The sequence below is a fragment of the Amphiura filiformis genome, chromosome 9 (assembly GCF_039555335.1).
Source record: "Amphiura filiformis chromosome 9, Afil_fr2py, whole genome shotgun sequence".
NCBI lineage: Eukaryota > Metazoa > Echinodermata > Ophiuroidea > Amphilepidida > Amphiuridae > Amphiura > Amphiura filiformis.
In genome coordinates, this window is record NC_092636.1 from 69068671 (window position 1) to 69084288 (window position 15618).

General features: G+C 36.3%; 1 protein-coding gene across 4 annotated transcripts in view; it reads right to left on the reverse strand.

Moving 5' to 3' along the window:
• Nucleotides 1–970: 970 nt before the first annotated feature.
• LOC140161388 (inverted formin-2-like) overlaps nt 971–15618 on the reverse strand; it is a 78335-nt gene continuing 63687 nt past the window's right edge. For all 4 annotated transcript variants that reach the window (XM_072184901.1, XM_072184900.1, XM_072184899.1 and 1 more), the window contains 2 exons: nt 13872–15341; nt 971–2276 (listed from right to left, as the gene is read on the reverse strand). In XM_072184901.1, coding sequence (XP_072041002.1) covers nt 1842–2276; nt 13872–15341 — 1905 coding nt within the window. In that variant the 3' untranslated portion in view covers nt 971–1841. The remainder of the gene's footprint in view (nt 2277–13871; nt 15342–15618) is intronic.

The following is a 15618-nucleotide window of genomic DNA, read 5'->3' on the forward strand; positions in this document are numbered from 1 at the left end:
TAAAAAAGGAGTACCATATGTTTACAATTTCTTTGTCCAAAATAGTTAGAAATGTTGCATATTTGAAGCTGATATCACATAATACAAAATGTAGAATATAAAGAGAAATTTCAAGTGATTCAGTATCATAAGTACATTTCCTTATAGTGACATACACCATGGTATAAAGGTCCGTTCATACTATGCTGCAATTGCTTTGCAATGCGTTCCTGCACTGCATCGTACTGCATTGTGGTTATTGCAATAAACTTGAAAATGTAACGAGTTGCGTTGAGTTGCGACAAAAAGTAATCGTCAATGCACCGCATCGCAAAGCAATTGCGGCATTAGTATGAACGGACTTTAAGCCATTTTATTTCTGGTTTTATCACATAAGAGTATTCCTTTATGGCTTACAAACATTATTATACAACTTGTCAGTTCAATGGCATTACCTGTGTGGGAAATAAGGTAGGACATATTGGCCAAAATGCCCATGAAAATCACATAATGCCCACATTAATTCACAGCGTAAACACGGAAGTGGGGTTCTGATTGGCTAATTCAATCGTCTGACAATCATAACAACAGAGGCGATCTGTGCTCAATGTCACTCATTAAGGGTAGACGAGGTATTGTTGGTCGAAGCAACCTAAAAATCGATTTTCATTATCTAGATCAATATATTATTGAAAAATAACACCTTGATGTTTTGCAAAAGTTCATTCTACAAATCGTATACTTTGCAAACTTGCTTAATTTATTGTTGTTAATGAGTTATGTACGTTTTACAAAAGTGTTGTTGTTTCAGCCCTCTTTACAACGTAACTCAAGAACCGCAGCACCTATAAAAGTATATCTGTGATATTTTAATTCTTCTACACACTCGCTATGAATTGAGCAATGCGGTTTTTGCCAAAGTTCACTACCATTCGTAAGATGCTGTGAACTACCAAATCACAACAGTTTAAAATAATTAATAACCTTAACAGGGTGTTTGTGTCAATCAGAGCAAGAGAATGCTGAACTTTGGTGGCAGCTAGTGTAGTCAGAACCAAAAAACACAGAAAATTCCACTATTTAGGCCAAAATTTGACGATTCCCCTCAAAATTTCACTTTTCCCCACACCCTGAAACAAATCTTGCTGCCGCCACACAGTTACCAATATCAGCTGACTTCAACGTCAATCTGTCCCTGCTATTGGCATCACCTGTATGAGTTGACTTCCAATAGTGAAACACAGGATCCATGTATTACTGAATGTTAATAATGAGTGGCAAGTTGTCACATCCCAGACTTGATGATGCATCCAGGAAAGAATGTAAACATTTGTCACTCATTAAAGTAAGGCCAGAAGATCTGATTATATTTACAAAATTCATAACATAAAACAAACAAGGGAAGAGGCTTACGCATCATACACTGGAACATAGAAACATACAAACTAGTGCACAAGATCAAATCAATGATTACTGTGACATCATCTGATCCAATCAGTCCAAAGGAGACCATTTTGAAAATTGAGATGTAAAACCTCAATTTTTCAGTATAACCAAAAAATCTGTACATCCTCAGTGTATTTGTTAAATAGTTACCTTTTTTCAGAGTCTTGGTTTAGACATAGCTTGTGACACCATCAGGACATTGTAAACACTACACCCGAGTAAAGATGTTGTGAAGATGTTGCAAAAAAGTAACATTTTAAGCAAATATCAAAAATGCAGAATGCAAGAGTCTACTCGCTGCTATTGCTTGGTTTCAAAGATGACTTTTATAGAGTCAATATTTTTGCTTATATTTCAATTATGCAATTGCCACCTTTGTCCAGATTGGGTCACATTTAGTAGATTAATCACTGATTTCAAACTTCGCTTTCATTTTTGACCTTTCGTTTCTTTTTGTCCTTCTTGACAGATTTACCCTTCTTCCCTTGTTGACCGTCGTCATTCATTCTGATGCCTTCTGATGTTGGTTCTTTCAACCCAGGTGAGCTGTCTCTTCTATCATCCACTATTTTGTTTCCATTCAACTCTCCTGTTGCAGAACTATGCGTCCTGGTATTCTTTTTCCAACGTTTTGATAAACTTCTTAAGAAGTTTCCCTTCTTCTTCTCGTTACCATATTCACTTGGATCACTGTGGGCTCTGCCTTTGTCTGATCCTTCATCAGAGTAGACTGAAGATTTTCGCCGCTTCTTAAAGCGGAAACTAGACGTCAATCGTTTTCCAAATTGTCTAAAGCTGCTCCCTCTTCTCGACACTTTCCTTCCTAAGTTTACTTCTGGTGTTTCCATTATCTACACATAGGAATTGATAAGAGAATTCATAGCACAGTTAAGTTTAGAAACACTGTAGTATGGATATGCAAGATGAAGCAAGCGATAACATGGAAAGTAGTTCTGAAGTCTGCATATATGCTCAAGGAGGCAAGGATTTACAGAATAAAAAATTTGATTTTTTCTGTTGCCTATCCAATAATTGTGTCATAATGGATGGGCTGGCCAATATTTTGAGTAGTGGATGCCAGCGAAGCCAGTATCCACTATCATGTCCATGCGCATATTTTGGGGGGCTTTGGGGCGCTAGCCCCCGGGTAAAAGCAGGGGCAGCCAAAACGAAGGGGCGGCCAAAACAGGGGCAGCAAAAACGAAAGGGGAGGCAAAAAGAATTAGTAAATAAAAAAGGGCGGAAAAATTTGATAAAGTATAAAAATTTTTGAAAAAATGGCACTATACATCAAAATGTGTTGCTTTTAGGGCGCTAACACATTTTTTTTTTTTTTTTGCTCTTCACTTTTTCAAACCACCCAAAAAAACTGGGTCAACCTTTTGGGGAAGGGGCGGCAAAATTGAATTTTCTTCAGCCCCCCGGGGTTGGAACGGCCACGGTACGCCACTAGCTGAAAACCAATCAAATTGCATGTTCTTAACAAGACACACAACTGAATAAGAATGTCACATCATCATCATCAAAATCTATTTCAAATAGATGATTTGCTTTAGAATTAATTATCAACATTTTTCCTGCATGTAATTTTTAATTCAAAAGATAATTGAGTGATATGTGAATAGTGATTCCAAAGACTTTCATCGAAGAAAATTATTCATATATTTCTTCATTATGCATAATAATGGGCGTTCTTAATTCAATCTCAGACCTGCAAATTTAATATACATATAATGCAACATGGCTGATATTTAGATGAGAATGCAAATGCTATGGAATAAAATGCATAAAAATATTCAAATGCATAAAAAATATCAAAGGCATGCGGTTAGCATTTGACAGAGCTTTGTTGTTATTTTGATTATAACAAGCAAACAAATTGCTTCCATAATATAGTTTGATCAGCTCGTAATAGGCAGGAAATGTTAGGCTTTTACCACTACGCCGAAAAGTAGACCTACGTTAAGAGTGCTATTAATTGACCTGTCTGGTCCATGTTTTGTGTGTCTTACAGAAAGTAGACAATGTATAGGACTTGAATTAATAATTTGTGATGCTTCTGGCGAGTTGTCACAAGATGATTCTCAAAATAAAATATTTTGATATTAATCCATGATGTTATAAGTCCTGCCGATTACGAGCTGATCAAAGTATAATTGTATTAGTATGCAATAACTATGCAATGCGTATAATTAGTCTTAGATACATTTTGTAAACTTCATAATTACTGGTAGATTGCTGCAGAGTTAATATTTAATAACATGCTGATGAAATTCAGAACTAGTGCAAATGCTTTTGCATCAGTGGCATAACATCATAGGGGCATGTTCCCCTCCCCATCAGGCCTGGTGTCCCCCAATCATGGTCAGTGCCCCCCCCATAGGATGACTCACGCTATATGCCACTGTTTTGCATACTCATATTACATAAATACAATAGTGCACATTTTTGTGCTAAATTTATGTTCACGCTTTTCATGTTTTGCAGCCGTCCTTTAAATTTTGCATATTTGAATACATTTGCCTAAATTAAGTTGCATAATTACCAGCATTTTCCCTGTAACAATCATTATTCTAGTCTAATAACCACAACTATGATTCTAGTCTAATTCTTATTATATTTATTCAATTATTATTAAATTTAAATCTAAACTCCCAACTTTTCTTGATCACCCTTTGTTAATATGGTACATTATATTGCATACAAGACTGTTAATGTGTTCAGCCACTGATTTCATTCAAGCGCATTTAATAAACATACATCATGTAGGATGTAGAAACTGCTATAATATTATGTAAGTGCCAATCATGCTCTTTGAAGAACTTACCCATAATTGGTGTTGCCATTACTGTATGTTACACTTTTTAAAGCTATGCGGCTTTATATGATGTAAAATTAAAGCAAAATAGTTGGTCAGAAATAACTCTCACATAGGCACATGACATTTTGATCTGATGCAGACTTATACTTCCATTTTTTCAAACAATTAAAGGAATAGAATTTGTAAGAATAATTACAAACATTCTTAAAAGACTTCCAACCAACCCTCTCACGTACGTTTGTTGTCAGTTATATAAATAGCAAAAATACAACTGCAAGTTATGTGATTCTACAATCTTAATTGAAAAAAATACATGAAGATGCTACATGTAACTTCTATATAGCTAGAAGTGCATTATGAGATAGAAAGGTAGGGCCTACAGTGTTATTATTTTGAAGAAAAAAATAAACAACTGAAAAAACAAAGGGAGATATACAGGCAAAGATGGCTAAAACATGATATTGACTGACAGCAGACTTGAAGGCAGCCAGTGTTTTTCATTTGACTTCAGGATTCAATATGTTTCCATCACCGTTTAATAACAACATATCTGCATCATCTGCTTATTTTACTTTGTGCAGCTTTAGCTTCTCAAGCAAGTTGTTAAACAGTGATGAACAACAGTGAAACAATGGTTGAATCCCTTTCAACAATCAAACCAAGCCAAAGATTGTCTAATTTACATGATTATTTCATGAGGAATGTCGCTTAGTCATTGCTACACAACATTTACAAGCACATCAATGATTTCTTTGTTGATTCCAGCACTAAAACTACAGGACAAAACGGCAAATGTTTAGCCACTTCCTCCAAAATAATGAATTCAACATGTAAGAGTGTATACACACACAAGTCCCAGGCATGAAGTCTTTTATGTGCAAACACATTATCCATATACAATGTATATTATACATGCTTTTGTTAACTTGTGTTTGCGTACACGCTAGTATAAAGTGTGGATTCATTACAGATTACAAAGTTTTGCTCCTGTAAAAAAGTATAAGAAAAGTTGTTGAATACATTGTAAATGTTGAAAAGGTAATTCCAGAGCCTAGAGGGCATATTGGTAGAAAAGAGGCAGCTAGCCAATCAAGTGCACAGGCTGTTGAAATTGCAAAGGCCTAGCAAAGGCCTAGGCATCATGGATGAAGATTGAATGGGCTTGGAGATTGTAAATCATCTTGTAAAAATGATGCAGATTGCAGAGTAACAAAATCATGGTGCTTGGAGAAGAAGAGGGTCTACCTTTGAGAGCAGAGCATGGAGACTGTTTTGCAGTAATAGACCTTTTCAAATACAATTCCGGGTCATCAACACTAGCGCAAACGCAACTATTACATCTGAACACAAATCTGTGTGAAAGACATGGTCAAGCGTTGGGTATGGCGCAAGAGATTGATATTTATATTGCGAAGACCACATGAAGACCAAATGTGCCGCAGACGACAAACATCTGCATTTATCTCTCTTTTACTGTCACATTGTGAAGTGCCAAATAGTGGAAGTGTTAGTTCAATACCTTTAAAAAATATTTCTCTGTGATAACTCATGTTGATTTTGGCTAAATATGTTGTATTTTCACTCAAAAGGTATGTGATTCCGCTTGATTAATTGTGCACCAATTTGACCCCCTAGCTTACTGAAGGAATACTGCGGTTTTCCGATTTTGATTTGACAAGGTCTATACCGAGAAGTAATGATAACAATTCTAAGTTTTTACACTTAGAAATGTTATATACTATGCTTCAAAAACAGAAATAATCCAAGGTAAAATGAAATGATATTATGTAGAAATGATGTAAATTAGTTAAGAGTCAATGCATTCAATTGCAGTATGCAGTATTACGTACTTTACAGTAACATGTGACTTATAATACTAATATACTTGCACTTAATTTCAGTTTAATTGATCAATGCAATTTTCAATAGTACAAGCAAGTAGAATTCTTCACACATTTAAGAGTGCAATATCTAAAATCAGGCAATACTAGACTGAGTCCCTCATCATCAACTGCACATGTTATCTGCGATATGCATTTAGTGATGACTGAAAACGAAGCTTTTGTATCATGTCGGACGTAAGTTTCTTGGTCATCAACCTGGACGTTGTCCGACTGAGGGTGTCAGTCTAGGAAAATACTACATGCTACAGGGTGACCAACTGAAAATCTTACTCATTTCTTTTCTTACTAATTAAATCATTAAAAACATAAAAGTCTATAATGTGTCTCATCTCAAGTTGTGACTAACACCAGCGATCAGACAAATCGCCCTTCTATGCATGCGTATATACCCTGCGGGATTAGGTTAGTCCGCGCAAAATAAAAATTGCCGCTGCAAAATCCAACATGGCGTTACTTTCAACTGGAGATCAGACAGACTATAGCACTACTTCTTTTAGCCTTAGGTTCCAGCTGACTTGTGGTTCTTTCATCACCTAAACTAACTATCTCCAAGCTCAGAAGTTGCTTATTTTAACACCTTGTTCTTCGTACATGCGCTTATACATTAGCATCAAAATTCCATTACTGACAGCTCAGATACTTATAAATTGACTGATATACATGTACTTCATTGTATTTTTTTTACATATTAAGTACTATTTTCAAAATTAAGTTTTCCTGAGACTTTGTGATTTTATTTTAATAAGGAGAACATGTCCAGTGAAATAATTTTGATTGGAGAGTTAGATTTTCAATAGGACACCCTGTATTTATTGTTTAACTGAAGTAATTACTAGTATTACATAGTCATTACATTATCCTAGATGCTTATAGTGGTGTACTAACCTGGCTCAAAATACAGCGACAAAATTGAACAAAATATGTGATGTGCATCTTCTCTCTATGTATGTTTTACAAATAGGTTCCTTATTTTGTCAAATTTTATCATTGTATTGGCAAATTGTTGCATTCATACTGTCCCAGTCAACTCACTCTGAGAGTAGGCTACATATTATGTGGGCCAGCAGGATGAATTTGTAATTTTTACAACTTGGATATTTAGCCTGGTAACATACACCACTGCATGACTACAATCAGGAAAAATATTGTTGGTGCACTTGGGTATGTTTTTCAATTGAGCTACTGTATTACAACCCCTGCATCCAAGTTACACAAGCCAGCCATGTATTTGAAGCATACAATCACACACTTTTTAGTGGCCTTGTAGGTCTGCTGATGACATGAGTTCGCTAAACATATTGTATTGGGGGAAGAGGGAAGCATGTGACGTTGACCCATTGAAAGTGTGCCGACATTATTTTTCTTGATTGTAGTATTTAATAGTTAGGTGCTGCGTGCACATTACTTTATAAACATCTCAAAAAAAGTAACTAAGCCCCCTTAAATAATGGCCATTATTCAAAAAGGGGCTATTGTATTACAAATCTGTAAAATGCCTTGGAAGCAGAATTTATTTCTGCGCATTTTGACACCTCATTTGATACGATAGCTCAGAAAACAATAAAACACTGGTCAATTTCATGTAGTAAAGTCCAGATTTGAAAGTTGCACTTACATGCAATACAAAAACACTCAGATATATATCATTACACAGATTTCCTTCCATTACACTGAATACAAAATCAATACAATTTACTGCAACTTTCAAATATTGGGTTACATTGTTTTAAATGTACGCTGTGACGTCAATATTTAGTCAATTGCTACAAATGAGGTGTCAAAATGTGCAGAAATAAATTCTGCTTTCAACACATTTTACAGATTTGTTATAATCTGTTTTGGAATAATGGTCATTATTTGAGGGGGTTAGTTACTTTTTTTTGAGATGTTTATAATAAGGTAATCAGATTCACATAGAATCACTATATCTTCACTAATTCAATCTGTTGCAAGGTGCTTTGGGGATGGAATAACTATAAAGGGAGCAAAGGATTCTGGGAAGGATGCAATCTTACCCATGTCACTTCTTTCTTACTGATTGAAGGTTGATTAGGATTTTATGGGAAACTTGAGCAGCAATCTGCAACTGACATAATCCAACTTATCAAAACAATTTCACTATGTAGAAAATGAACAAAATCTACATATACAAGCTCAATGAATGTCTAGTTCTTTGGTTTGTATATTTTCAGTTAGCTTGTATCATTCAAACTTTTGTTTAGAAAATATTGAAATAATTTTTAAGGTAAAAGTAAGCTGTTTTTCATCTCTTTGCATAATGACAAAAATGGTAAGGGTGTAAAAAGTAGACAATAGCTGAATATTGCAATATGTTTAAGAAGTATAATGAAAGTGTGAGAATAAATACAAACTTATATCAAAACAGAAACCAGAAGTGGACTTTCATTGGCTTAATATCATGACTATTGGACACAAAAATGGCAACAATCTATCTATAATAATATTTCATTATATAACGTTATAAAACATGCACATTTGATTTCTATTGAAGCACAACTTTGTGCCTTCATTGTGTCTACAAATTAATACACTAATACAAAATACTTGGAAATGTTGATAAGATGTGAAAATTAAGCAACCGATCTGCTGTCTATATAATGAAGAAAAAAATACTACCAAAATTATGTTCATTCAACCAACTACGACCCAATACCAGTAAGTGAGGCTAATGCCTGGCACTGTATTCCAGCAATATTGCTGCAAGTTGATGTTTGATGATAATTCTACAAAAATCATTAGGCCTACTTGATACATATTAAAGGGACCATTGAAAGAAAATATGATTTGGTATCAAAATAAAGCCCATAAAATATAGAATCAATATCTAAAACAATTGAAGAACTAACTATTTTAGAAATAAAAATACAATGAAAACAACGTACTCGATTTACCCCCTTCCGACGCTACATCGCACGTCATTTATCAAAAGTAGAAAAATTGGGCGCTTTCCTGATGACGTCATTGTGGTTACGCGTTTTGTGTTGCGTTGACATTTTTGCCGGGATAATTTGACAACAGCGATCGCGATCTAAATATCAGATGCAATAATCATGGTAATACAACCACTTATAATTATTTAAAGGTCAAGTAAAAACAAAATTCCAGTTGATTGTCCACATGTTATCAAAAAGAGGAAGTGGAGGGCCTTTTTTATTTATCATATATTATTATTTTTTACAATGCAAATGGATCATTTATGCCTATGTATTAGGCCTATTCCCAGACATTATTACTAGTTGCGTAACTTGTAGAGGAGGATGATAGGATCGAGGCTCTTGCTATTTGATGGTTCTCTGAGAGGATGATTAAAACAAAGCCTCTAAATTGATAATGCTTATTGGACAGAAGCAAATATAAACTATTGACAATATTATTAACTTTTGAAACATTTAAAAAAAGAAGTTTTTCCTTTAATAATAAAGAAAATAGCATTAAACATTTCAGACTCCCTCAATTGCAATGCCATGCGAAAGGAGGCGGGCGGGGACGATCAATTGGGTTTTTTTTATCATCATCAAGCATGCAGCTTCCTATTTTACTTATTCATAAATTCAACCCCGGTCAACATGACTAAGATATGATTCCGATGACTTTATCTAGGCCCTACATGGCATATATAAAACCATAAAACTAATTATGTGTATGCCTATAGGCCTATGATATAGTCACGATGTTGAGGGAATATCGCCAAGATTTGTCATAACACATAGATTGCAGATGATGTGCCGCGCGAGCACCTCCATGGGTATTATTATTATAGGCCTATGTATTTTTTTCCGTAGGACGTACCTACCTTAAAAATATTCAAGAGATGATTATTTTTTCCAAACCTTGACAATTGGTATAAAAAAGCTTTTTCTTCCATAAGTTAACTTTCAAAAGTGCTTATTTTCATACCCCAAACAATGCAAAGTAGGCCTAGGCCCTTTTATTTTGCAACTTTATTCCCCTGTAGGCCTACCATGTGTTATACGGGAGACTTGCCAATATTATTTGAGCCGTTGGCACTGGGGCAGTAGCTGAACGGCAGATGAAGAAGTTGGTTCAGAAGAACATGACATGCAAGCTGTTCTTGAAATAAATTACGAGGAGCGCCTATAAACATACATAGGCCTTCAAAAAGCCTATATGCTACAAACATAAAATGGGAAATATTATAGGCCTATACTTATTTTAATCCATGGATGGTTAGGACGGGGGTAGGCCTAGGCTATGCGAAATTGATGTCAGTCATTTCTAAAAACGAAATATCCAGCCAGGCGCGCTGTATTTTACAAGATTTACCCAATCAACATAAACTTTGTAACTGTAGGCCTACCTTTGATAAAACGCTCGGACACTTTGCACTTTCAAGTATCAGTGGGAGTTGAGATTGGATTAGGCCTATAAGCATTTCCATAACGTAAACTAAAGGCTGACAGTAAATATTGTTCATATGATTGTTTGGAGTGGCCTTTATATGTTCCTCTCGTGGTTCTTTATCTTCAAATTTGTTTCTCATTTTTCATAGGCTTTTAAAAATAAATTAAAATAAATTTCGGCTTTTATATAATAACGCCTTTTCCCAGATCTCGGAGGGTTCAAAGCGCTGTAATTTCGCTGCCATGGTACTTATCACAATCAGATCGCATCATCTAGGCTGGATGCTGCCGAACCTGTCGCAAATCTAGCCGCACTTGGATTGTAACATCCACCAATTATCTTTTCAGCTCCCCAAATTTCATTGGGTGAAGGAAGTTTTTGATAACCAAGCAACTAATCACCGATTTTTGAGAAGCAAAAGTTTTCCCGAAGAAAACCTGCGGGATCGAGATAAACCAAGTTCACATGAGTCTTTGGGCTGCGCGCCAGGGGCTTGAAGTTGAACCCGAAACCTCAGTAGTGATGCAAGGCGAGGAAACAACCGCGCCAACTCGCTCTCCCGAGCCTGACTTTTGTTTTGAACCTGGTCCCATAAGTGTAGTGTCTCTACACGGAGCGACCTTTTTAGAAACAAGCAACACACTTTAATCACTCGTAATTCAGCTTCAAACTTCGGAGTTAGCATCGGCTTGCGTTTTAGGCCTGGCCAGGCCCGTACGCAGGGGGTGCGGGTGCGACCGCACCTCCCCAAATTTGCAGAAGTATACAAAAAGTCTCAAAATTTAAGAATTAAAAATCAGGTTTTTACGTTTTTTGGTCAAAAAGGTCCAAATTTGGGGGAAAAGTCTCACTTTTCACAAAATCGCCCCGCTTTTGGAAAAAGTCCACTTTTTCAAAATCAGCACCCTCAAAAAATCCTGCGTGCGGGCCTGGGCCTGGCCTGGTTAAGGCCGAAAATTAATGTTTTGGTTCTCGTCCCCTCCCTCCTCAATTTCTGGCATTTGTCAGATTTTTAAAATATATTTTTCAATTATTTTAGACTTTGGAATTATTGATGAATTTTTCATACATAGGCCTATAAATAAGTTTATTAGAGAACAAGGACCACTTCCAAGTCTTTTTGTGGTAGGGCCTACTCTAGGGGGTTTATCCCGCAGAATCTCACATTTGAAAAAAAAAAGTGCGTCATCGTTTCCTCGAGCACTGTTGGAAAAGACCGAAAACTGCAGACAATGCTGATTTTACACTGAAAAAAAAACACCTCCCTCCCTCATCAATTTATGAAAATCCTCTGGACGAGAACCAAAATATTAATTTTATACGGCCTAACCTAGGCCGCACGCGCGCCCGGGAGGTAGGCTGATTAGGCCTAAAGATATTAAGTCGCATGCTAACCCGAAATATCATTGCCTTCTCTTTCCTATCCTCACCAGATATTTCAGAGGAAATATAAGTAAAGAGTTGCTATATTATCAGAATGCCTCAGTCAAAACATATGATACTCTCTTGCAAACGCCGAGCAGCTAGCACTGACAGCTTTGACTTTGTCAATATAAAGGCCTAGGCCTAACTTACTTACGTTTCCCGTTGTTGGCCAATTTTGTAGGCCTAGCTAGAATTTATATATAGGCCTATCATATAAGTCATTGTAGCTTTGTAATTTATATTATAATATCCTTTTTAATATACTTATTCATTCAAAAGTTCATTGCTGTAAACACGTTCATGCGTTGGTTTAGGACCAAGTCTGGACTATGCAGTGTTGCCATGCAGCGGAAAGGATAACCACTTTGACGTCACAGCGGTTGCCACGTGTCTCTGCACATATGAATTGGGCGGAACGACGCGACATTGGGCGCTTTGTCTTTATTTGCTGATTTGGGGGGTAAAATAAAGGAAAATTGCGTTTATCATTTTAGAAATGGATTCTATATGTTATTAGCTTTATTTTGATACCAAATATGTTTTTCTTTCAATGGTCCCTTTAAGAGAAGATTCATGGAGGTGTTGGAACAAAAATGACATTTCAATAATGAAACCTTTGAAGTGGCATGTGTGTCCCTTGTAATGATATAATGCAAATTTTGATCATTTGTCTTTTGAAAGGAAAATAATTGACCTTTTAAATTTTCTATTAGAGAAGAAGCCTCATTCACTTGTTTTGGGTCACAAATACAAATATAAAGATGGTATTTAGATGGTTGTACCTCTTGTACAACTATACAGTAATATCAAGTTTTGATGTGTGAGACAAGCAAGAATAACCTCTCTTCAAAAAGCTCTCCTAAAGTTTCTCAAGACAGTGATGTATTGCTCATGTGGATCTGTTAACTCTCTCCTTGCTCACAATGCTGGTGTCAACTGCAGATGACAATTTTATTTAATTGAAAATTTCAGAATTGTACATTTTCATAACCATATTTGGAATCAGCATGAAAAATGCATTAAAATGAGTACAAGCAAGTCTAGTAGTAATGGTTCAGAGGCTCTTGATACTTTTAGAAACTTTCTCAAACTTGGACGTTTTTTATTGAAGCATATGACTAGCATGCAGAGCATTAAAACTCAATATTTAACTTTATCACAAACATCCTGAGGAGGACAATGTGTATTTATCTATTTTGTTTAATTTAAATCACCTCCTGAAAGCACTGCATGCTAGCCAGATCAAGTTTTGTGATACTTTCTCAAAATATCAAGAGCTATCTTAAAGGAGGATTTTGTGGTCCTAGCATCCTCTTTTTATGACATTTTTCAGTAGATTCAAAAAACCTTATTCCCAAAATTTCAGTTGATTCCGATTTTGCGTTTGCAAGTTATGCATGATTATGTGTATTACATTGCTCCATAGGCCACTGTTGTAATTTCGTTCTGGTATACCAGAACGAAATTAAAATTTGGCGCTGCTAAACGAATTCATCTGCAAGAAATATTTGGTACATAAACATTATGTAGCCAGAGATATCCAGTGGTATAAGAATCTCAACTTTTTTGAAAAGTGGGGGGATGAGGCTGTGGCTCACGAAATGCCCTTTTAAGAACCACTAAACCAATTTTAATGCATATTTCATGCCGATTCCAAGTATGGCCATGACAATTTGCAATTCTGAAATTTTTTGAATTTTAAAGACACATTTGAAACTTGTTGTGTGCCGTCGTCTTGACACCCGAGTAGAGAGAGTTAACCATCCACGCAATTTTGAAAGTTAAAACCCGCAATATACTGATAAATCAATATTCATTTGACTAATGACTGCTGTATGGATAAACAAATGTGTATAAAGCAAAATGGTTTAATTGCATTATAAAATCATTAAAGCAAAACAAAAAGAAATTACCTGCTCTGATGGAACTTCAAGTCCAGGAGATCTTGGAGCATCTTTAGATATATCCAGGTTGGCATTGGTCCTTGCCCTAGTATCAACACCAGAGATGGATTGCTTGCTGGACTCAGTGTCATCTGCAGGTGGTATATGATGATGTATAACAGGTTGATCCTTCCAGTGGGAATCATCTATACGAACAGTGGTTTGCCCAGGTGAAGTGGTACTTATGGAAGGCACCATGGCAGGTTTAGCTTCAACTTGCAAGTTGCCACCTGCATTGATGGAAGTGTCAAGACTACCTGTTCCATTTTGATCATTGACTGTCACAGAAGGAACTGAAGGTTGTTCATTGTCTTCAAGTTGTATATTGATATCTGTATCCGTAACAATGTCAGTATCAGAGTTTACTGTTAGTTGTTGATTGTCAATATTGGGAATATCTAGTGTTGGTTGACTTACTTCAAGTTTTGCATCCAAGTTGATGGTGCCATTGACTTGGCTTGGAATCTCAACTGCTGCAGTTCCATTAATCTTGGGAGTGTCAATGTCAGTTTGTTGCTTCAGATTAATATCAGTGTCAATATCAGCAGTACCAACCACTGATGCAGTCTCATGTCCATTAGTTACTACGTCTGTGCCTATAGAAGGCTGTTCCACATGAACTGCCGGAGTTTCTAGTGATGCATCTACATCTAATGAAGGAGTCTGTGCAGTTCCTGCTTCTGCCGAGATATCGCCGTTAATTTTGACATCCACAACTGGTTTTGCAGCATCAATTTCATCAACAGTTGAATCAATCCCATTTACAACTGGTTTAGTACTGACTTCAATTGGTTTAGTACTGACTTCAACTGGTTTAGTACTGACCTCAAGGTCAACATCACCTGCCCCTTCAAGATCAAGTTTGGGAACCTCTTCCATTTCTACAATACCATTAATAGTTGGTTTTGCAGCACTGACATCAATCATGACAGAACCATCTGAGTCTGACTTTGTCCTCCCTTCTTTTTTTCTCAATGATCCAAGCAGTTTCATGCCATGCAAAGAAAATCCTTTCTTCCTTTTCTTTTTACTCCCATTCGCATCTCGTCGTAATTGCTCCGCCTTCTCTTCATCTCTTGGGCTGGTATCACTTGATTGACTACCAGTTATGGCTGGTGGTGATACATCAGGAGAAATGGTTATGGTTGGGGATTCTGGAGTGGTTACCGTGGGTGATTGGAAGACATTATCAGAACCTGCTCTATCCTTGGTTTCTGTGGGTGGATGTTCCTCAATGACAGTAGGTATGAAGACATTGTCCGATCCAATTCTTTCGTTGCCTCCTGATCTCTCGTTACCCTTGATAGAGGAAGAGGATTTTTTCGTTGCTGATCTACGAGACTGATACCTTCTTGAGACATTTCGCTTCAAATTTCCAGCTCTTGCATTGTCTGATGGAGGCTCGGAGTCTGACATGGTTGTCCTCTTTAGTGGGAAACCCTGCAATGAAAAAGATATAAGATGACAGACATCTTATTTTGCTAATTCTTGCTCTAATCTATTTTTGTTAGCTTCCATTGGCTTTGTGTTTTACACATTGCGCTACGTTTTTTATGAAAATGAAATACTGAAAGATGCTAAAATCTCTCGGTCAGGGTTGTACAGGGCCTTTAAGTTCCAGTTAATTGTCTCAGGATAGATATTACGAATTTGCTCTTTCTTTTGTAATTATAGGAAGTTGATTTCCCCTGATAAACATTTGAACTTTTGGAGTTGT